This window comes from Pleurodeles waltl, chromosome 2_2, assembly GCF_031143425.1.
Source record: "Pleurodeles waltl isolate 20211129_DDA chromosome 2_2, aPleWal1.hap1.20221129, whole genome shotgun sequence".
Lineage (NCBI taxonomy): Eukaryota > Metazoa > Chordata > Amphibia > Caudata > Salamandridae > Pleurodeles > Pleurodeles waltl.
Window position 1 is genome coordinate 1,142,572,062 of NC_090439.1, and position 24,616 is coordinate 1,142,596,677.

Consider the following 24,616-nt stretch of genomic DNA (forward strand, 5'->3'; position numbering starts at 1 on the left):
TGCAGAGAGGAGGCAGACTACCCCCACAGTATGCACCACCAGGAAAACAGTCGAGAAGGCGGCAGGATCAGCGTTACAAGGTCGCAGTAGTCATCTTTGCTACTTTGTTGCAGTTTTGCAGGCTTCCAGCGCGGTTAGCAGTCGATTCATTGGCAGAAGGTGAAGAGAGAGATGCAGAGGAACTATGATGAGCTCTTGCATTCGTTATCTAAGGATTTCCCCAAAGCAAAGACCCTAAATAGCCAGAAAAGGAGGTTTGGCTACCTAGGAGAGAGGATAGGCTAGCAACACCTGAAGGAGCCTATCAGAAGGAGTCTCTGACGTCACCTGCTGGCACTGGCCACTCAGAGCAGTCCAGTGTGCCAGCAGCACCTCTGTTTCCAAGATGGCAGAGTTCTGGAGCACACTGGAGGAGCTCTGGGCACCTCCCAGGGGAGGTGCAGGTCAGGGCAGTGGTCACTCCCCTTTCCTTTGTCCAGTTTCGCGCCAGAGCAGGGCTGAGGGATCCCTGAACCAGTACAGACTGGCTTATGCAGAGATGGGCACCATCTGTGCCCATGAAAGCATTTCCAGAGGCTGGGGGAGGCTACTCCTTCCCAGCCCTGACACCTTTTTCCAAAGGGAGAGGGTGTAACACCCTCTCTCTGAGGAAGTCCTTTGTTCTGCCTTCCTGGGCCAAGCCTGGCTGGACCCCAGGAGGGCAGAAACCTGTCTGAGGGGTTGGCAGCAGCAGCAGCTGCAGTGAAACCCCGGGAAAGGCAGTTTGGCAGTACCCGGGTCTGAGCTAGAGCCTCGGGGATCATGGAATTGTCTCCCCAATGCCAGAATGGCATTGGGGTGACAATTCCATGATCTTAGACATGTTACATGGCCATGTTCGGAGTTACCATTGTGACGCTATACATATGTCGTGACATATGTATAGTGCACGCGTGTAATGGTGTCCCCGCACTCACAAAGTCCGGGGAATTTGCCCTGAACAATGTGGGAGCACCTTGCCTAGTGCCAGGGTGCCCACACACTAAGTAACTTAGCACCCAACCTTTACCAGGTAAAGGTTAGACATATAGGTGACTTATAAGTTACTTAAGTGCAGTGGTAAATGGCTGTGAAATAACGTGGACGTTATTTCACTCAGGCTGCACTGGCAGGCCTGTGTAAGAATTGTCAGATCTCCCTATGGGTGGCACAAGAAATGCTGCAGCCCATAGGGATCTCCTGGAACCCCAATACCCTGGGTACCTCAGTACCATATACTAGGGAATTATAAGGGTGTTCCAGTATGCCAATGTAAATTGGTGAAATTGGTCACTAGCCTGTTAGTGACAATTTGGAAAGAAAATGAGAGAGCATAACCACTGAGGTTCTGGATAGCAGAGTCTCAGTGAGACAGTTAGTCATAACACAGGTAACACATACAGGGCACACTTATGAGCACTGGGGCCCTGGCTGGCAGGGTCCCAGTGACACATACAACTAAAACAACATATATACAGTGAAATATGGGGGTAACATGCCAGGCAAGATGGTACTTTCCTACACCCCCCCCCCACCCCCCCAAACGAAGGACAATAAGACTAGCCATGACCTGATGAGTCTTCATTTTCTAAGTGGAAATATCTGGAGAGTCCATCTGCATTGGAGTGGGTACTCCCAGGTCTATGTTCCACTGCATAGTCCATTCCCTGTAAGGATATGGACCACCTCAACAATTTAGGGTTTTCACCTTTCATTTGTTTTAGCCAAAGTAGAGGTTTGTGGTCTGTCTGAACAATGAAGTGAGTGCCAAACAGGTATGGCCTCAACTTCTTCAGTGCCCAGACCACAGCAAAGGCCTCCCTCTCTATGACAGACCAACGCTTTTCTCTAGGGGTCAACCTCCTGCTGATAAAAGCAACAGGTTGATCCTGGCCCTCAGAATTAAGTTGTGAAAAGACTGCCCCTACCCCTAATTCAGTTGCTGCAGTTTGGACATTTAATTTTTTGGAGTAACAGGGGCTTTTCAGGACAGGTGCAGAGCACATGGCCTGCTTCAGCTCCTCAAAAGCTTTCTGACAGTTTGCTGTCCATAATACCTTTTTAGGCATTTTCTTAGATGTGAGGTCATTAGGAGGGGCTGCAATGGAGCCATAGTTCTTTATGAACCTCCTGTAGTACCCAGTGATGCCTAAAAAGGCTCTCACCTGAGTCTGAGTTGTAGGGGGAACCCAATCTATAATAGTTTGGATTTTCCCCTGAAGTGGTGCAATCTGTTCTCCACCTACCAGGTGTCCCAGATAAACCACTTTCCCCTGCCCTATCTGGCACTTTGAGGCCTTGATAGTGAGGCCTGCCTTTTGCAGGGCCTCCAAAACTTTCCATAGGTGTACCAGGTGATCATCCCAGCTGGAGCTAAAGACAGCTATATCATCTAGATATGTTGCACTAAAGGCTTCCAGCCCTTGCAGGACTGTGTTCACCAACCTTTGAAATGTGGCAGGTGCATTTTTCAATCCAAAAGGCTTTACTGTGAATTGGTAATGGCACCAATGGTTGAAAATGCAGTTTTTGCTTTTGCATCCTCTGATAACTTGATCTGCCAATACCCTGCAGTCAAATCAAAGGTGCTTAGATACTTGGCAGATGCCAGTGTATCTATTAGCTCATCTGCCCTGGGTATAGGGCGAGCATCAGTTTTGGTTACCTGGTTGAGACCTCTATAGTCAACACAAAATCTCATTTCCCTTTTACCATCTTTGAATGAGGTTTTGGTACAAGTACCACAGGAGAGGCCCATGGACTTTCAGAGTGCTCAACCACTCCTAGTTCAAGCATTTTCTGCACCTCTTGTTTTATGCAGTCTCTGACATGGTCAGGCTGCCTATAGATCTTACTTTTGACAGGCAAGCTGTCTCCAGTATCTATAGTGTGCTCACACCAAGAAGTGGTGCCTGGCACAGTAGAAAAGAGTTCAGAAAACTGACCCAAGAGATTTATGCAGTGGTCTTTCTGCTCAGCAGTAAGACAATCTGCCAAAACTACACCTTCCACTAGAGCATCTTGTTCTGTGGAAGAGAAGAGATCAGGGAGAGGGTCACTCTCTTCTTCCTGTCCCTCATCTGTTGCCATGAGCAGGGTGAGATCGGCCCTGTCATAGTAGGGTTTCAGGCGATTGACATGGAGCACCCTAAGGGGACTCCTGGCAGTGCCTAAGTCAACTAAGTAGGTGACTTCACCCTTCTTTTCAACAATTATGTGGGGTGCACTCCATTTGTCTTGGAGTGCTCTTGGTGCCACAGGCTCCAAGACCCACACTTTCTGCCCTGGTTGGTACTGAACCAAAACAGCCTTCTGGTCATGCCATGGCTTTGGGAGCTCTTGGCTGGCCTGAAGGTTTTTACTGGCCTTTTTCATGTACTCAGCCATCCTAGATCTTAGGCCAAGTACATAGTCCACTATGTCTTGCTTTGGAGCTTTTAAAGGTTGTTCCCAACCCTCCTTCACAAGTGTTAGAGGACCTCTTACAGGGTGTCCAAATAGGAGTTCAAAGGGGCTGAAGCCCACTACCTTTTGGGGTACCTCCCTGTAAGCAAAAAGGAGGCAAGGTAACAGGACATCCCATCTCCTGCGGAGTTTGTCAGGGAGTCCCATTATCATTCCTTTGCGAGTTTTATTAAACCTTTCAACCAGTCCATTTGTTTGTGGATGATAGGGTGTGGTGAACTTGTATGTCACACCACATTCCTTCCACATGGCCTTTAAGTAAGCAGACATGAAATTGCTTCCCCTGTCTGATACCACCTCTTTTGGGAAGCCCACCCTGGAAAAGATTCCCAGGAGGGCCTTTGCCACTGCAGGAGCTGTAGTGGTCCTTAGAGGAATTGCTTCAGGATATCTGGTGGCATGGTCCACTACCACCAAGATAAACCTATTGCCTGAAGCAGTAGGAGGGTCAAGGGGGCCAACTATGTCAACCCCTACCCTTTCAAAGGGAACCCCAACCACAGGTAGTGGAATAAGGGGTGCCTTTGGGGTGCCACCTGTCTTGCCACTGGCTTGACAGGTTTCACAGGACTTACAAAATTCCTTTGTGTCCTCTGACATTCTAGGCCAATGAAACAAGGGGACAAGCCTGTCCCAAGTTTTCATTTGCCCCAAATGTCCAGCTAAGGGAATGTCGTGGGCTAGAGTTAGGAGGAACTTTCTGTATTCCTGAGGAATCACCAATCTCCTGGCAGCTCCAGGTTTTGGATCCCTTGCTTCAGTATACAAAAGGTTGTCCTCCCAGTAAACTCTGAGAGAGTCACTGACATCCCCATTTGCTTGTTTGACAGCTTGCTGCCTTAGACCCTCTAGTGTGGGGCAGGTATGCTGTGCCACACTCAGCTCCTCCCTGGCAGGTCCCCCTTCACCCAAAAGCTCAGCAGTGTCTGCTTCCAGCTCCTCTGGTGTAGGTTCTGCACAGGGTGAACATTCTTCTTCCTCAGAAGTTGAATCCACTGTAGAGGGAGGGATAGTAGGTAGTGTTTTACCTTTACTAACCCTAGCTTTAGGGAGCACTTGGTCCATTCTTCCAGGATCCAAGTCACCCTGTCCTTTTTGCTTTTTGGCCTGAGCCCTGGTCAAAGCAAAAATATGCCCTGGAATGCCCAGCATTGCTGCATGAGCCTCCAACTCCACTTCTGCCCAAGCTGATGTCTCTAAATCGTTCCCTAGTAGACAGTCTACAGGTAAATCTGAGGCAACCACAACTTTCTTTGGACCAGTAACTGCCCCCCAGTTGAGATTCACAACAGCCATGGGGTGGCTAAGAGTGTTGTTATGAGCATCGGTTACTTAGTACTGGTGACCAAGTAGGTGTTGTTCAGGGTGGACCAGTTTCTCTATTACCATGGTAACACTGGCACCTGTGTCCCTGTAGGCCTGAACCTCAACACCATTTATTAGGGGTAGTTGCTTGTACTTATCCATGTTAAGGGGACAAGCAACCAAGGTGGCTAAATCAATATCGCCCTCAGAGACTAACACAGCCTCTGTGGTCTCCCTAACAAGACCAACCCCAACTAAATTACCAAAAGTGAGCCCAGCTACTCCCTTGGATTGGCTATTAGTAGGTTTGCTCCCACCACCACTGCTATTACTAGGGGCACTAGGTGTAGCAGCAGGGGTTGTAGTGGTAGGAGGCTTGGTGCTTTTCTTTGGACAACTGGGATCTGTTGTCCAATGGCCTTTTATTTTACATAAATAGCACCATGGTTTCTTTTCCTTGTTTTGATTTGAAGAGGATTTGGGCCCACCACCCCCACCAGAGTGTTTTTGTGGGCCTGATGAAGACTCATTTTTAGATTTGTCCCCACCCTTGTCAGAAGACTTACCATCCTTCTTCTTGCCATCCTTGTCACCCCCTGTATGAACTTTTCTGTTCACCCTTGTTCTGACCCATTTGTCTGCCTTCTTTCCCAATTCTTGGGGAGAGGTCAGATCAGAGTCCACCAGGTACTGGTATAACAAATCAGACACACAATTATTAAGAATATGCTCTCTCAGGATTAAGATATACAGGCTTTCATAGTCAGAAACTTTACTGCCATGTAACCACCCCTCCAAGGCCTTCACTGAATGGTCAACAAAGTCTACCCAGTCTTGTGAAGACTCCTTTTTGGTTTCTACGAACTTCATCCTGTACTGTTCAGTGGTTAAGCCATAACCATTAAGGAGTGCATTCTTAAGAACTGTAAAATTATTGGCATCATTTTCCTTTACAGTAAGGAGCCTATCCCTACCCTTTCCACTGAAAGATAGCCATAGGATAGCAGCCCACTGCCTTTGAGGGACCTCCTGTACAACATACCCTCTCAAGTGCAGCAAACCACTTGTTAATGTCATCCCCCTCCTTGTAAGGGGGAACTATCTTATGCAGATTCCTAGCATCATGCTCTCTTGCAGGATGACTCTCAATCTATTGAGCTCACTTTCTAACACTCGGTCATCAGGGTGGGTGGGTTGGGCATGCCTTGACACAGAAGAATGGTGAGAATGAACAGAGGGAGACCTGTCCCTAACAGATGGCACTCTAACATTCTGGCCTACAAAAGTAACACTCCTACTGGGATGAGAAGTAACACTCTTACTGTGACGTGAAGTCACATTAGTACCAGCTATGCTAGGTGGCCTGCTAATGGGCAGGTTTGGAAAGTTTCCTTCTAAATCCTTTGCTAGGGGTGCCCCAGGATCAGATTGGGGACCATCAGCTAATCTGTAAACAGAAGTGCCAACTAAGGTCTTATCTTGTTCAATGAGCATATTAACCAACAGTTCTCTAGAGGGATTCTTCCCTACCCCTAAACCTCTATCAACACAGAGACTCCTCGCTGCCTTCCAGCTAAGGTGGTCATATGCAGTCTTGGATAGATCCAGAGTTTGATCTGTACCAGACATAATAGAAAAGGTTTAAGGGACAGAAAAAGAGAGAAAAAGTTTTCAGAACTTTTTAAAGGACAGAAAAAAAACTTTTTAAAACTTTTTAAGAACTTTTTGAAAGTTTAGAGGTACTTTTCAGCACTTAGCAAAGAAGTGAGAGAAGAAAAGCAAAACTTTTTGGTTAGGTGTACATACACTGAACTTGTTTTGTATATTTTTCTCTTATGAAAAAGTACAATATGACAAAGTGGTAAGTAGTTCCAAAGTACTTATCCCGCCGCTGCACAACCAATGTAGGAGGCTGGACTGGCTTGTAGTGGGTACCAAGAGGTACTTACACCTTGCACCAGGCCCAGGTATCCCTTATTACTGTAGAGGGGTGTCTAGCAGCTTAGGCTGATAGAAAAGGTAGCTTAGCAGAGCAGCTTAGGCTGAACTAGGAGACGAGTGAAGCTCCTACAGTACCACTAGTGTCACTTGCACAATATCATAAGAAAACACAATACACAGATATACTAAAAATAAAGGTACTTTATTTTTATGACAATATGCCAAAAGTATCTCAGTGAGTACCCTCAGTATGTGGATAGCAAATATACACAAGATATATGTACACAATACCAAAATATGCAGTAATAGCAATAGAAAACAGTGCAAGCAATGTATAGTCACAATAGAATGCAAAGGGGGCACATAGGGATAGGGGCAACACAAACCATATACTCTAGAAGTTGAATGCGAACCACGAATGGACCCCAAACCTATGTGACCTTGTAGAGGGTCGCTGGGACTGTAAGAAAACAGTGAGGGTTAGAAAAATAGCCCACCCCAAGACCCTGAAAAGTGGGTGCAAAGTGCACCTCAGTTCCCCAAAGAGCACAGAAGTCGTGATAGGGGAATTCTGCAGGAAAGACCAACACCAGCAATGCAACAACGATGGATTTCCAGACGAGAGTACCTGTGGAACAAGGGGACCAAGTCCAAAAGTCACGATCAAGTCGGGAGTGGGCAGATGCCCAGGAAATGCCAGCTGTGGGTGCAAAGAAGCTGCCACCGGATGGTAGAAGCTGTGGATTCTGCAAGAACGACAAGGGCTAGAAATTTCCCCTTTGGAGGATGGATGTCCCACGTCGTGAAGAGTCGTGCAGAGGTATTTCCGTGCAGAAAGACCGCAAACAAGCCTTGCTAGCTGCAAGGGTCGCGGTTAGGGTTTTTGGATGCTGCTGTGGGCCAGGAGGGACCAGGATGTCGCCAATTGCGTGAGGAGACAGAGGGGGCGTCCAGCAAGACAAAGAGCCCACTCAGAAGCAAGCAGCACCCGCGGAAGTGCCGGAACAGGCACTACAAAGTGGACTGAGCTCACCCGAAGTTGCACAAGTGGGTCCCACGAAGCCGGAGGACAACTCAGGAGGTCGTGCAATGCAGGTTAGAGTGCCGGGGATCCAGGCTTGGCTGTGCACAAAGGAAATCCTGGAAGAGTGCACAGGAGCGGGAGTAGCTGCAAAACACGCGGTTCCCAGCAATGCAGTCTAGCGTGGGGAGGCAAGGACTTACCTTCACCAAACTTGGCCTGAAGAGTCACTGGACTGTGGGAGTCACTTGGGCAGAGTTGCTGAGTTCAAGGGACCTCGCTCGTCGTGTTGAGAGGAGACCCAGAGGACTGGTGATGCAGTTCTTTGGTGCCTGCGGTTGCAGGGGGAAGATTATGTCGACCCACGGGAGATTTCTTCGGAGCTTCTAGTGCAGAGAGGAGGCAGACTACCCCCACAGCATGCACCACCAGGAAAACAGTCGAGAAGGCGGCAGGATCAGCGTTACAAGGTCGCAGTAGTCGTCTTTGCTACTTTGTTGCAGTTTTGCAGGCTTCCAGCGCGGTCAGCAGTCGATTCCTTGGCAGAAGGTGAAGAGAGAGATGCAGAGGAACTCTGATGAGCTCTTGCATTCGTTATCTAAGGAATTCCCCAAAGCAGAGACCCTAAATAGCCAGAAAAGGAGGTTTGGCTACCTAGGAGAGAGGATAGGCTAGCAACACCTGAAGAAGCCTATCAGAAGGAGTCTCTGACATCACCTGCTGGCACTGGCCACTCAGAGCAGTCCAGTGTGCCAGCAGCACCTCTTTTTCCAAGATGGCAGAGGTCTGGAGCACACTGGAGGAGCTCTGGGCACCTCCCAGGGGAGGTGCAGGTCAGGGGAGTGGTCACTCCCCTTTCCTTTGTCCAGTTTCGCGCCAGAGCAGGGCTGAGGGATCCCTGAACCGGTGCAGACTGACTTATGCAGAGATGGGCACCATCTGTGCCCATCAAAGCATTTCCAGAGGCTGGGGGAGGCTACTCCTCCCCAGCCCTGACACCTTTTTCCAAAGGGAGAGGGTGTAACACCCTCTCTCTGAGGAAGTCCTTTGTTCTGCCTTCCTGGGCCAAGCCTGGCTGGACCCCAGGAGGGCAGAAACCTGTCTGAGGGGTTGGCAGCAGCAGTAGCTGCAGTGAAACCCCGGGAAAGGCAGTTTGGCAGTACCCGGGTCTGAGCTAGAGACTCGGGGGATCATGGAATTGTCACCCCAATGCCATTGTCTCCCCAATGCCAGAATGGCATTGGGTTGACAATTCCATGATCTTAGACATGTTACATGGCCATGTTCGGAGTTACCATTGAGACGCTATACATATGTCGTGACATATGTATAGTGCATGCGTGTAATGGTGTCCCCGCACTCACAAAGTCCGGGGAATTTGCCCTGAACAATGTGGGAGCACCTTGGCTAGTGCCAGGGTGCCTACACACTAAGTAACTTAGCACCCAACCTTTACCAGGTAAAGGTTAGACATATAGGTGACTTATAAGTTACTTAAGTGCAGTGGTAAATGGATGTGAAATAACGTGGACGTTATTTCACTCAGGCTGCACTGGCAGGCCTGTGTAAGAATTATCAGATCTCCCTATGGGTGGCACAAGAAATGCTGCAGCCCATAGGGATCTCCTGGAACCCCAATACTCTGGGTACCTCAGTACCATATACTAGGGAATTATAAGGGTGTTCCAGTATGCCAATGTAAATTGGTGAAATTGGTCACTAGCCTGTTAGTGACAATTTGGAAAGAAAATGAGAGAGCATAACCACTGAGGTTCTGGATAGCAGAGCCTCAGTGAGACAGTTAGTCATAACACAGGTAACACATACAGGGCACACTTATTAGCACTGGGGCCCTGGCTGGCAGGGTCCCAGTGACACATACAACTATAACAACTTATGTACAGTGAAATATGGGGGTAACATGCCAGGCAAGATGGTACTTTCCTACACGTGGTAAATGGCAAACATACCCTCATACTTGCTCTGTGTGAATTGCTGATTGTGTGAGTAAGCTCATTGGGCCAATGCTGGTTAATGCAGAGTCTCTTGGAGATCTGCCAACATTCATATTTGAGCGCTTGTGCTGCTAGTTTCTATCATAACACAATGCACTTAAATATCTTGCTGTGCAGCATATAGGAGGGATGGGCTGCTCACCTGCATGCGTTAGGTGTGCATCACCATGGCTTGTTTGACCAGTGTTTGTCCAGGATATGGGTGGAGTTCAGTGTGTGGAAGGAGATGAGTGTTGAGCCCTTATTGGGTGTTAGACAATCGGAAACCGAGTCAGCACTGACAACTTGGCAGATTTGGCTCTAACCAATCACTGACAAGGATATGCCAGAGATTAAACTCACAGACAGGAGTACTGGCTAACATGACTCTGAAAATATTATAGTGGAATGTCAAGGGTGTGAACAACTCCCAAAAAATAAAGAGGGTCATGGCCTACTTGGACAGGGACAGAACAGATTTAGTGATGCTTCAAGAAACACACATATTGCCATTGACACCTGCCACTCTGGCCAGACGGTGGGGAACTCGTTGATACTGTTCCTCATATAGTTCATATTCACGAGGAGTGTGTGTAATAATCCGTGGACATAAAGGGCCTCATCATGAACAGCCGGCGGCGGCGGAAATTAGCACCACCGGCATGGTGGTCTGGACCGCCATATAATAACAAGGGAAGACTGCCACAGGCAGCCCTCCGCCACTGCCAGGCTTCCGCCGACAGGCAGCCTGACGATGGCAAATTTATCTGACAGGGCGGCGCTGCTCTCGATAGAGAACCCTTGTTCCTCCAGCCTTTCCCTGGAAGCTTCCGCCACCAGGGAAAGGCTGGCAGAACGGGTGCACTGGGGCCCCCCTGGGGGCTGTACTTCCCATGCACTTGGCATGGGCAGTGCAGGGGCCCCCGTGCACAGCCCCGTTGTGCAGGTCACTGCCCGATTTACGGGAAGTGATATGTGCGACGGGTGCTGCTGCACTTGCTGCACTGCGGCATTTCCAGCGGTTCCATGTGAAGCCGTCGGCAATGTCCAGGCCCAGCATTCCGCTGGGCCGGTGAGCGGAAACACTGTTTCCGCCCACCGGCCTGGCGGAATGTTCTTTATTGGGCCGGCGGGGTCCTCAACAGGCTGGCGGTCTGTGTTCAGACCACCAGCATGAACACGGTGGGGATTCCCGCTGTGTTCATAATGAGGGCCAAAGACTTCAGAGTGACTTCGCAGCATTGATCATGAAGGTCACTGTATCATTGTAAGGAAATGCCTCTTTTTGTCATGATTGCCCCCAAAGTTTTGGATTGATGCTGTTGGTTTTTCAACTCTGAGAGGCACTGAGGCCTGCGGACCAGACTTAAGTGTCAGTCCAGTACTTTTGACCCTTGAATGTGTAATGGTAATTTGACTATACTTATTTGGCTTACCTTAACTTACTTATAAGTCCCTAGTACATGTTACCAGGGGAACCCAGTGCCTTAAGTTAAAGTGTCCCCCCCAGGGTCTGCAGCAACAACGCCAAAATTGAGGCTCCTGCAATATTTTGCTCATGGTATGCAGTTTCTTTCTTCACATGCCTTCCGCAAGGGAGTATTTAAGTGGTTTTGCTGTTTTGTCTTCTCTGAACTATAATTAAACTCTGTGTCTTTTTCAGTAAATTCCTGTCTTTTATGATAAAGTGCACCAAACTTTCATGTGGATGACCACGCTGTGGTTAGTCTTCATTCAGGCAAACCAAGCTGAGCGAGCCCACTATTAGCCGTGTGCAACATGGGATTGTCACAGTGCCTGGCCTGCTGGCAGATCCTGAGCTCAACATCCCACAGCCGGTCAACAGTCTTTGACAGTGCGCTACACCAATGACTATAGGGCCTCAGCCACAATTTTTGAGTTTTGAACTTGAGGACCCTGCTAGTGGAATCACAGGCCTAAATTACACTTTTCGGGTACCTGAACCCTGCAACAAATTCTGTCTTTCCAAATCTACCTTGGGTGGGTGTCCTTTAGTGGGCCGCTCCCTGAGCAAGTGGGGAAGTCAATGGTAACCCAGTTGTCTTTTAGTGCTTTTCATTTTTATTTCCAGGAGAGTCTGCATTTTATAATGGTGGCAGAGACTGACATTTCCTGTTCTAGCCAGCCAATCACAGTGCTTGGTTTGGGGGGGGGACCCATCTTTTGGGCTGAAAATCACTTAAAGGAAGAAAATGCTTCTTCATCCATTAGTAATCGTTTTCTTTCTGAGTTTTTGGGTCCTGGCTTGTCTGCAGACAAACTGCCCAGATATCTTTACAATTTAACTCTTCGATATCCACTCAGCACATTTTTCAAAAGCACACATCTCAAAAACTACTAAGCAGATTTTCACCAAAAGACAAAAAACGCATTTTCCATGTACATTTTTATTTCATGCCAAGTTTGGTGTAAATCCGTTCAGCAAATTTTGTTGACGCAGGGGACAAAATTTTCCATGGGGGCCCTGTAAGTTGTTTCCCTTGCACAGATCTGCAAGAAACGTGGCATGCCAACCCTCTCCCAGTTCACTAGGGGCATACAACATTTTGGGAGGAATCATTATAGGACCCAAAGAAGGTTATTAGCAATCCAAAAAATGCCTTTTCAATTTGCAGACATATTGTTACGAGGCCAGACCCCTCCTTAGATTCAAATTGGTGTAACGTGATGCCAGAAGGGTACCTTGATGACGGCGCTGGTGATGCCATTCCGTAGCATGGCCCAGAGGCGCTTGGCCTTCTCCTGAGGACTTTCCTGCACATTTGTCAAACGGCTGGTAGTGGTGGAGCAGCAGTAAGTGTTTGTACTCATGGCCGAGCCTACAGAGGGGGAAAGAATAAAACTAAATGAGATGAACAGTGGACTTAAAACTTTTTCAATCCTGAGACATTGGCAAAGTGTACCTCAGTTCAGGATCTTTAATCCAACAGTTGGCCATGACATGGCTGAAAGATGCCTGAACACATCCTGACAAGTTCTCACTTATCATGCTTGTTACATTTAAGAACTTCCTTGTTTCGTGAAGTTTTTCACATAACCTTGGTGTTAATTCTGGTGCTAAGAAAAGTGAAAGTGTTTTTGACTCCCACCTTCTCAATCCCATCTGAGGCTGAGGTAGTACTGAGATACCAAAAAATGTATTTGGGACGATACTGAGTGAATCACTACTTTGAGAACCAGGCACATCTATATGTTAAAATGCTCTTGATACAAATAACTGAGCAGTTAAGAGAGAGCCTTAGAACAATCCCTTAATCTTCATCTGATTCAGGAGGAACATAAAACAATCAAGAGAATTCCCATTTACTTACTATTTATGGACCTCATAACTACCATTGAGTATTGCAGCAGACCAAAATTATGGAAAATCTTCGGTGACTTGGATTGAGACGGAGGTGTGTTGGGCTGCACTGTTAAGTTCCATTAAAGCAATACAGCGAGTGTGCAATCTGGCAATGAGGGACTGCCTAACAGATGCAACTGTGCAAATATCTCAACTAAATGCAAGCCTAAAACTGATAGAGGGTAGGAGAATCGAGGAGGTGAGTCTTATGTACTCTCCTAAACCTGTGTTGGTCGCCTGTATCTTCTCGTTTGGAGGGAGCTCAGGCTTTTGCTGCTGCTATCACAAAAGAATTGACACTGGACTGATCTTGGTTAAACCTAAGAATCAGAGGTTTACCAGCAAGAGTAAAGCACAGCTGGGTGATATACCTGAAGAGACTGAAGACCCTGGTTGCTGATGGTATGGTGCACCAGGCTCAAGGGTTTAGAGGGCTGTGGCCACAGGGATCCAAAATGCAGCATCCTAAAGGTATCGTAGACAAAGCACCAAACGTGTTGTCAACACAAACTTTCCGAATTTAGAGCTGTGAGCGACTGCCTGAACCCTATGAATACTTCTTCGGAGAGGCAGCCCTTTCTTCAAAACCTTATTTTATCAGAACTTTTGCTTCATTTAAGTCATAAGATACATCAGTTTACTTCGTGTTTTTTCAAAAAAGCAGAAATACTTAATCTGCCTAGAGTAAAAGAACAATCACAACAGAATATGCTTCTTACGTTTGCACTCCTAATAGCCACATACAGAGTCAAACAGGGAGTATGTTCTAGATGGAGGGATCTCCTCCCATACATGGAGGACCGCTATAAGCATCTCTAGATCTTACTGGAGCTTGGGTCCAGGGACTTTCATGTAGGAGGATAAGAAACCAAAGCGTGGAAGGCTTGAAGGAAGAGAGTGGATGTGCATGGATTATAAAATAGACCATGGGAGATGTTAAGAAAGGTCTTAAATGTTGTACAAGGCCCCAAAGGCAGTTCTCACAACAGTGTTTGGGTGGCAGTCCCTACAAAGAACGGGGAAGGGAGCAGTGAGAATGTATCAATATTTGTAGGGTGCTATTGGTAAGACTATTTGGATCCCTTGTACAGGAGGAGGAGGGGGAAAGAGATGTAGAGAGGGAGCACTGTAGCACACAAGTAGTGTCTTGCCCCTGAAAAATAATTCAGATAACCATCACAAACTCTTGAGGGCCTGAATCACTAATGCAAAAAGTTTAACAGGGCACTCTCCCAAGCTACAGAAAGCCAGCACAACCATCCAAAGACCATCACCAACTTCTACGGTCCTTTGGACATGACACCAATGTGTAACATCATTTGTCAGATGGATCTCTTTAATACTCATCCCTCGTTACTTGAGCATCCAGGAGACTCACCAGTGGTTGCCTCAACCTCGACAAATAAAGTTGTTTTGTTGCGTATTATCACCTGCAGCTAATCAGAGAACAGGTCTGGAACCAAAGCCCCTCTCTTTACCAACTCTTTCCATAGGGCCTGTGTATTCTGATTGCTATCAGTGGTCATAAGGCTATGGTTGGGAACAGGAGAATTTGTTTTCCTTGGTTAGACAGGTATTTTTCCAGTGCTGCAGTGCTCTGTAGTATCATCCGCAGCAACGGCCATCAAAATCATGCCACCATGTCTTTCATTCTTCCATGAACTATTTGTTGGTCCATATTTCTCTGTATTGCCCATTGAACTGTTAGGTGTACCTTTGTGGGGGCCATTGCAGAATTCTGACAGCGTTAGATTTACGCAGATTCTCCAGCCATGCTACCTGGTTCCTTCTATTAGTGAATGTGGCAGATTTCATCAAATTTCAACCATGCTGCTGCACCGCTAGATCTGTTCGACTGTTTGTCTGTTGCTGAGCACACCTTCTTCTCAGTGTCCACTAGTTGTGCTTTGATGTTAATAGCTTAGTCTCAATGACAATCATCTCTGCTCATTGAGCCCTAGTTTATCATGAACTTTCCCTCTGGAGGCCATAGAATTGTTCATACCTCTGGTGATGTCGCTTAGATTTTCCTCTTATTCTGCATCCGAGGTGGTCACAGAAGTTGTATGGCGCTGCAATCATTGCTTGATGGATGCCCTGCCCCTCAATGGTTTTGAAGCTGCACCTCGAGGTCCATGATGCCCTTTTTATGGTGTTTCCCCCATGGGTGATGTAAGCCACCATATTCTACCACCATTTCCATCCTTCCCACTGGGAGTCAGACCAGCTATATTTTAATGACTAGCACTGCTGCTATTGCCATCACTGTCTAGTATCTAACTAGCTACACCTGCCTTAGGTTTACCCAACACTCTAAAAGGCATCTGTCATTCTCGTCATCTAAAGCGTTGTAGTGGAGACTGATGACTAATCAAATGGTCTATAAACTTTTCAGATGACTTAGTCTAGTAAACTCAGATAATCTTAGTCATGTGGCTGATGCAGAGAACACATTAATCATATGTTTCACAAAATGAGACTTCTATAAAAAAAAAGAAAGGAGTTGATTTCAATGGTCAATCATATAATGATGGTGGACAAATCACGGCTCTTCTTGTTACAAAACAGAAGTGAAAGTATAGATCTGATCTGATCTGATCTGTTCTGGTAGCAGGCAACACATATATCACATTCTTCAGATGTAATACAGGTGAGGCGAGGGGACACATTAACCAGTTATTTCAACTCTTCGCTTTCAGGCTGTCCCTTGCAATGTGCTCTCTAATGGTTGCATCTGTATAGGAATCTATAGGTTGCTCTGAAGCAGCAACAGATTTCAACAGAAAGCCACCTACCTCTGCAATCGCTGGTCTCCCATTGCTCCAAAGTGTGAGAAGTCATTGTAGAAATTTGACTGTGCGCCAAAGTCTGTCCTGTAGATGCTAGCGGTCCACGAAGATCTGGAGAACTGGCCAGTGATGGTGGAGACTGGAGTTACATCTTCGTAGAAAGCATCACTTTGGGGGCAAAGACAGGACATTAAAGTAACCAGTAATTGATTTTGATTGCCAATGTAATTTACATATTTAGTATGCATTCATTCAATCACTACCTAGAGTATATATGAACAGCAAAATGTGTCTCTCAGATAAATGCGCAAGGCAGATCAAAGTCATGTCATGGCCAAAGGTAGACATTTGAATGCTCTGCGTAACCTGTGTTGCGCCATGGTGTCCTGGAGGACAACTGCATCCGTGGTGCAAGATAAAGTTTCTTACCACCATAGGTGCATCCAGGAGTGCTGCATCCAGTGGTGTATAAATTAAATCTTTTGGATGCTGAAGGTTCTGGATCCTACGGTGTAATACATGCAACTACATGTGATGTGCCTTCCACAGGAATGGTGCCATACATGGTGCATGCCTCACCTGATGAAGGCTTTGCTCTTCAGAGCCATGTTCCAACTTAAATTGCTTACACTATGCCACCCCAATCTTAACCACCTTGAGTACCCTTAAGGTAGGAGTAGAGAGTAGCGAAAATCAGTCTCTGAGTTTCTGGACTACTGAAGTAGAAAACTAGCCTACTCCCCTCACTGTGTCTACGGGTCCTCTCACAGGAGTCAGCTCCCAGAGGTACGCTGCCAGTCTAGGGGTAAGCACCACAGGCTATCCAAAGGATATAACTCACACAGATGGTTCGGGTCGAGTGTGGTGGACAAAGCAAATCACAAATGTAATGCTTCTCATTTCAGTCTCACACTGCGTCATTTACGTCAAGTAGAAGGGCTCCATAGGGGACCCCAGCAAACCCTCTGCCAGCAGCTCGGGTTCCGCGCCGCCTACCTGACCAACGCTGCACCACCTTCACTGGGACCTGACCCTACACTGGGTCCCAGGTATTTCTTCCTCTTGGGATAGCTTCCTGGGGGCGCAGCAGACAGCTTCTTGCTGCTCTCCAACAGGAACTTCAGATGAATTCTGCCTATTGTTTCACTGATTAGCGCAACTTCTTCACAAGAGCAAAGACGTCCCCTATCTGGTGGGCAATCACATTCACACATGATGCACAGACGACCTTGGCACTTTCAGACCATCCTGTCTCTTCTTGCTCATTCTTGGTGGTCACTCAACATTAACCTACCTTCTCCGGCACCAGAGAGGCAGACATAAAGGGGTATTCTTGCCCTCCTAGTGTGGTCTCACTTGTGACCTAGCATATGCTAATTCCTTCACACAAGTTATAATGGGTTGGAGGGACACCCATTTACAGTGTGAGCGAGGGAATATACATATGTGTGCCCCTATGAGTGACACTTGTGACAAGCTCAGCCAAATGTTGTTGCCCCCATGACACTGTTCAGTTTAGAGACTACTTATATACATCTCACAAATGCTTTGCCTCTAGCACACACAGTCCGAGGGTGGCCACTGCGGTAATGTTAAGGTGCGACTGGGTGTTGAATGTTGTGAAGCGAATGGTGGTGGAGGGGGTCATAGGGAAAGTACAGTTTATCCTCCTGTAAGACCTTTTGTAAAGATTTTGCAAGAATTGACGATGTGTGGTGAGGAGGTTATTACACGTTTGTGCCGCTTAAGGGATTGAATGGGAGAGTTTTTAAGTTAGCATATGAAGGACATCTCGGACAAATGCTAACAATTTTTGGTGTGCAGGATTGGACAACCAGATACCTTTGTAGATGGAGGAATGTGAAAATTGCAAAGAGAGAAAAAAAAGTCTCAAAACTGGGGTGCAGGCTGGTGGTAGACATATAGTTGACTCAGGTAAACCGTGGAGTACAATGTGTATGGACTTTATTGGTCCCATACAAGGAGTGCAGAGTGAGGCTAGGAATGATTTGGTCACTGTTTAATGGCAAGAGCCTGGAGAGATGTGATCAACCCTAGCCCGCCAATCACCAACTGGCAACAAAGGAATCTCAGTCTCTCCGGGACACAACAGAACATAGAACATCACAGGATAGGTTCCAGGTTCCATAAATGTAAGGGGCTACTAACCCACACAACACTTAATATTGCTATAGCCACCCCCATTTCAAACACTCTAGGCAATTGGTTTTGGGCATTTTGCTCACTGATAGCAGCATCAAGGTTCATCAATAAGCTGATGATACACACCTCTGTTTGAAAGTCTCCTCTCGCTTCAGACATTCAATGCCTCAGACACTGCCTGCAGATCATGCAGACCTGGATGCCCAGCGCAGTGACATGACCCTTGACGGCTTCGCACCCCAACTTTCACAGAGTGCCAAGTCACTTGGATTCACCCTGGACACCAACCTCATCCTCAATGAACACCTGTCCAAAGAAAAACCCAAAGAGGGCCTAGCACCAGCTCTCCCTTCTAAAGAAAGTGAAAATATTTCTTCCTGAAAGCGACTTCAGAACTGCTGTTCAGGCCCTCATGCACCTGGGAGGTGGTAATTCCCTGCTCGATAGCGTCCCAGAGTCCTCAGTGGCACCCCCCAAGGCTATCTTACACGCACCGCACATCTTATCCAGGACCTGAAGAGTTGTTATCACATTAACACCATCCTGATAAAACACCATTGGCTCCCTTTGCAGCCCACTCTGTGGGGGTCATTCCGACCCTGGCGGTAAAATCCGCCAGGGCCGGGGACCGCGGATGCACCGCCAACAGGCTGGCGGTGCATCCCTGGGCATTCTGACCGCGGCGGTACAGCCGCGGTCAGAAACGGGAAACCGGCGGTGTACCGCCGGTCTCCCGCTGCCCTGGGGAATCCTCCACGGCGGCGCAGCTTGCTGCGCCGCCATGGGGATTCCAACCCCCTCACCGCCATCCTGTTCCTGGCGGTTTCGGCCGCCAGGAACAGGATGGCGGTAATGGGTGTCGTGGGGCCCCTGGGGGCCCCTGCAGTGCCCATGCCAATGGCATGGGCACTGCAGGGGCCCCCGTAACAGGGCCCCACCAAGATTTTCAGTGTCTGCCATGCAGACACTGAAAATTGCGACGGGTGCAACTGCACCCGTCGCACCCTTTCCACTCCGCCGGCTCCATTCGGAGCCGGCATCCTCGTGGAAGGGGGTTTCCCGCTGGGCGGGCGGGCGGCCTTCTGGCGGTCGCCCGCCTGCCCAGCGGGAAACTCAGAATAACCGCGGCGGTCTTCTGACCACGCAGCGGTATTCTGGCGGCTCCCGCCGGCCCTGCGGTTACCGCGGCCGGCGGGAGTCAGAATGACCCCCTGTGTCTTCAAAACAGCTGCATCACTTGCAGAGCCATCATAACCAGCACCTCTGCTTATTTTGCAGACAAACTCACCATCTCTGGTCGCTCTTGGCACACGCACATCTGAGATACCGTCAGACTGCAGACTAAGGGGGTTATTACAACTTTGGAGGAGGTGTTAATCCGTCCCAAAAGTGACGGTAAAGTGACGGATATACCACCAGCCGTATTACGAGTCCATTATATCCTATGGAACTCGTAATACGGCTGGTGGTATATCCGTCACATTTGGGACGGATTAACACCTCCTCCAAAGTTGTAATAACCCCCTCAGAAGTGTAAAAACAATTTTAAAAAACAAGGCAGCAGGTCCTTTTCATCTATGCACCCGGGATCTGGAAAAACATCCCCATAGCCAATAGAACTGCCCCAGTGCTGCTCCAATTTAGGAAACAGTTTAAGATGTGCTGCCTTAAAGAACACAATATCACAATGCGCCAACCGTCCACAACCTAGCTACCATTCCTATTGCTCATTGACTTCATGTTTGTCTGTGAACTAGCACAAGGCTATGCTGCATTTTAGCTAGGTTTGCGCTATAGAAATACCACTAACATACACACATTAACACATGCATAGAGTTCAAAGAAGCAATCCTTAGTGGAGCATGCAACTATACTTTAAACTCTTGAGTCCACCCAGGAGTGGCCAAGGAGCAATCCGCAGATGTGCGATTCATACAACCAGCTGTATTCTTTGCTCTGGGTATCTACCCTTCAACAGCTCAGCAATAAACCCAATGGAATGGCCATTATGAAACCAGATAAAGATTAGACCAGGAATTTACATTGAGGACACCAAAAAAAAAAAAAAAGTTAAACAAAATTGTAACTATGCAGGATGCGGTTGGAACAAGATGTAGAACGTATAATGGTGGAAGTTATTTCGGAAGATGAATTGTGACCCTTGCATTATGAAAATTAGATAGGACTACAAGACATAAGATATCTTATTGACGTTTGAAACATGAGTGTATGACAATGGGAAGTTGGTTTAGATGGGGCGATTACAAGTTAGGAGAGATTAACAATTGATATTTTATGAATTATAACTCTTTTTAAAGGAGTAATAATGTATGAAATTGTACTTAGTTTTAAAAAAACAAGAAATGTTTTTAAGGATGATGGTTATGTCATATTTATTTTATTTAGTTTACAGCCTTGAGAAAGGTGTTTTCCCTGAAACATGTTTTGGCTGACTTTGAGTTCTGTACTTTGATGGTTATGAATGTAACACTAGTCGCTGCGTTGCCTTACTCTGCGCCAGGGAGGCATTACAGGGGTGAGGCAATGTGTTTTCCTACGCAGCACCCATGGATTTTGACGCTGCCCCAGATTTACTTAATTATGTAAACCTGGGGCAGCACCAAAACCTTACACCTCTCCAGAGCAGGCGTAACGAGGAGAAATATTTTTGTTTTTTCCTCTTTCCAGAGAGAAACGCCTCTCAGGATTGTTTTGTGCAGAAGGTGCCCCCTCCTGCACAGAAACAAATGTGCATGCAACGCAGGCAGGCTGGTGCAAGGGTGCCTGCGTTGGCACTAGGCAGCCAATTGTGTGCCAGCACAGGGGAAAGGGACAGGAATGCACCATATTTTATAGATACCATGAATTGTTGCCCTTTCACATTGGCATAGGCCAGCAGAGCAGGAAGACTTGAGGTGCTGCCCTGTGCCAATCCCCATAAATATGGGCCTATGTTTGGAGGGTATACATCATCAGCAGTAGACTAACAGCCCATGGGGGTGGGTGCTACCAGGGATTGGTATGGGTGGACTGTTCACTAGTTGGATTAAGAACAGGAAAGAGCCAATAATGGACAATAAAAGGGCATCAACTGGTAGAATATGGAAGCCTAGGGCAGGAGGTTCTTGAACAAAGGACCTTTCCAGGACCAATCTGGGAAGCTGCTAGGAAGTCCCCTTGATGTCTGTCACCGGGATGCCTGAGCTGGGCGCCCTAAGGGGAGAGGTCAGGTAGAGCGGAGGAAGGGAAAGTCTATGGAAGATCTGGACAAAGGGGCCACATGAGCCAAGTTCTGTGGTACCATTTTGCAGTACGATATGTCCTAGTCACCACCCCCACCTCCAACAGGTGTGCAAGCAAGGTGCCAAAAAACATAGGATAACAATTTTCCCCCAAAGCAGTGCTGTGATTCAGTAAAGAAGACATATATATACCATTAATAGGCTTCCCCCAAACCAATATGCAGGCCTAATATGGGTCGGTTTGCCAAGCCTCAAACATCTCAGGGTCCAGGCATTGCTATGGTCTCAGCGTGAGGGACACTAAGTGGTAGAAGGAGCAGATACAGTCCTTCCTCCTCTTAGAGCCAGGCTGGTATTGGCTGCAGGTAGGGATACTGGTACCCAGGTTCTACTTTGTTCTAGCTGTTTGTGGTACCTAAGAGCGCCCTAGAATAAAAGTAGGTATTCCTAAATACAGCCCTAATAGAAAGCCTTCCCAGATGCACTCTGGGCATTACAGAGCTGAATGCGTCACCAGTCGAGGGGTTAGAGGTTTGAGGCTGGATTACAGGGCAGAGGCGTGTAAGAGTGCACGGCACCACATCCACAGGCCCGAGGGTTCTTTAGAGCAGCCTCGGGGTCTACCACCTGATGTCTAGTAAGGAAACCAACTACAAAGTGCTAGGCATCACCCGTGCAGTGCAGGCACGTCACACCGACCTGGGCACACTTCTTGCCACAGAGGCATTGAAGAGAGCGACAGTTCTACCCAAGTGTATCTCTTCGAGCTGTCATGTCACGATATATTGCAGTGGTCTCATAGTGGTTCTCTAGCACACATCTTTGGGCTGAGGAACACATGAGTGAGCGAGGAAGGGCACGACTGGTGAAAAGATGGGTCACCTCCACTCTCTCCACCACTGGTGGTCGGCCTAGGGGTCCAGGCCGGACACTGACGTCCACACAAGGGGCCTTCAAACATCTGGCTGAGTAAAGAGCATGAGAGGCCAAGGACAGATGTGGCTTTAAGCCAGACCTGCAGCTGGAGCCCTTTAGGAGGAACCAGTCTGAGTTCGGCCTCGGCTCAGCATCCTCCGAGGATGTGACCTAAAAAGAGGGAGGGGTCTGTTGAAAAGCGCTGCAGGGTCCCTGGGCAAGGTATGCGCTACAAAAAAAAGTTCTCCTTTCAGTTTGCACCCAGGTGATTAACAGCACGCCCGGGCTGCTCCTTCCGTGCACACCGAAATCAAGGGGTGCAGAAAATCCGGGAGCCAGGTCAATATTCATATAATGCATCCCATTTCGCGAGCGAGGAAACTGGAAAAAACGGAGAGGGGCGTGACCTGGGAAGAACTCGCTAGTGTATGGAGAAAACACCACGGTATCAAAAAGTGGCTCCCCCCGATTACAAGTTGTAGAATCTCCTTCCAGTGCCTGGGGCCAGCGCCGCACATCCACGGGTGGGATGTGATAACTACTTGCATGTTTGGCGGCTTAGGCGTCTCCTAGCAACCTGCCCCCGAAAGAACGCGCTCCCTCCTCGTTACCGCCCGGCCTCCGATGGGCAGGACTAGGGCTGAACCCCGCATCCTGGCGGGCACCCCCGAGACACCGGCCCCCGCCCCTCCCCCTCCCCGGGGCGGCGAGGCCGTGTGCAGCCGCGTCCGTTATCAGTGGAGCATCCCCCAGTCACTGCACCCTCCCTGGAGGTCCCGGGGTGCCTGCTCCCTGCGGGGTGACCCCGGCCCTACCTCTGGCCCCCGCTTCGCTCCTCCTCGGTCCGGATGCGGACGCGGCCGTCTCTAGGAGACCGGGGACGCCGAGCCGAGGGCGGGAGGGGCCGGACTGGGACGGACGGACCGCCCAGGGGCCCGGGGCAGCTCAGCATCCCGGACTCGGGCTTCTGATGCATGACTGTATGTTTATAAACATATAAGGTTGGAGAGCGGAGAAAATGGCATTTAACATTCCAATTACCGCTGAAATCCACCAGTTACAGTTAAATGAAGCATTAATAACTCACTCCCTTTCCATGCAGTGTTGGCATCCATGATGTAATTTCTGACGTCAGAGAACGTCATGGAGTGATGTAATATGTAATGTCAGAAGCCGTGCATGGCGAGGGCGCGAGCTGTAGTTACATTGGTGGTGAATTTCAGTATTTTTTGTTCAAATGTTATGCTTTAACTAACATTATCACCTAACTATAGTATCACTTTTCCTTTCGTTTTTTTCAGTGCATTTGTGAGTTTAAAAAAAAAATGTAAATTAAGATATTTTTATCATAACTAACAATAATACCACATTAACCTTTGTTTTTTCAGTACAGTTAATGTATAGTTTTAGTGTAAAGTATTATGCTATTAACATTGTTAAGTCATCCAGGGGCGGCCGACACCACTGCCTCACACAATCGTGTGGTGGGGGTGTTAAATGTATCAGTCTAGTTGCGTGTGCCTGGTGTTAGGTGTGCTATTTGTTTCGTTAACTGACAATGCCACAAGAACACACACAACCTTTTTAGGTTGAGCATGCACGCTCATTGACCTGTTGTAAGTACTGTGGGCTTTTAACCATGTTCATGTCACGCTCATCACTTTTGCTTGTCGTGTGCTTGCCTTTCAAAAATCACTTGATGTCATTGGTAATTGCTTTACGTTTGTCACGCCTTGCAAGACTGCTCCTGTTACATGGATTATTGCACGATTGCCGATATACTTCTGCATGGGCAAACTTTTTTTTTGTCTCTCCCCTTTGTGCTGCATGACGGCCGTAGCGCTCACAGTGCAAACACACACAACAACGTGAACTTGATCGGAGGTATTGAAAAGCTGGTCTTAATCAGAGTCATTTCTTGTGGCTCTCTCCTTAACACACTTGAAATCGGTATATGCTTTAGGTAAAACAGAAATCCTCAAATCAAAAGAGCCTCTCCCCGCACAGCAGGAGAGCCGATACTACACTACTCACTGCACTCTGGAAAATATTTACCAAACTTGGGAAAACTCGACCCAAAATGCTTTGCAAGCATTATTTTTCATAGCACTTTTGCCCATAACGCCTGTGGTGGTCCTAAGACAATGGGGCCATCACCAAAACGTTCAGCACAACACACTCTTTCTGGCTAGGTCATCTCTGGGTACCCACACTACGTTAGTGAGGACCCCAAAATAATAACCCCTCCCACCATGCATTATCTCCTTAAGTAGTTTCAAGGCTGGATCTTTTGTTTTCTGCTGGCGAATAGCTTGTGTTTTAAGGGCCTTGTTTGTAATATCCTTGCTATAGGTCTGTTATACCTGAAAATACATAATGCACTGTGCCCACTAAGGGCT

The 24,616-nt window shown here is 47.8% G+C and overlaps 1 protein-coding gene across 1 annotated transcript in view; it reads right to left on the reverse strand.

Moving 5' to 3' along the window:
* The window catches only part of WDR97 (WD repeat domain 97), a 327,470-nt gene extending 304,302 nt beyond the window's left edge, over positions 1–23,168 (reverse strand). Inside the window, exons 1-3 of the mRNA XM_069221060.1 lie at positions 23,033–23,168; positions 15,904–16,065; positions 12,448–12,584 (exon numbers count right to left, since the gene is read on the reverse strand). Of these exons, the coding sequence (XP_069077161.1) occupies positions 12,448–12,584; positions 15,904–15,949 (183 nt within the window). The 5' untranslated portion in view covers positions 15,950–16,065; positions 23,033–23,168. The remainder of the gene's footprint in view (positions 1–12,447; positions 12,585–15,903; positions 16,066–23,032) is intronic.
* Positions 23,169–24,616: the final 1,448 nt, after the last annotated feature.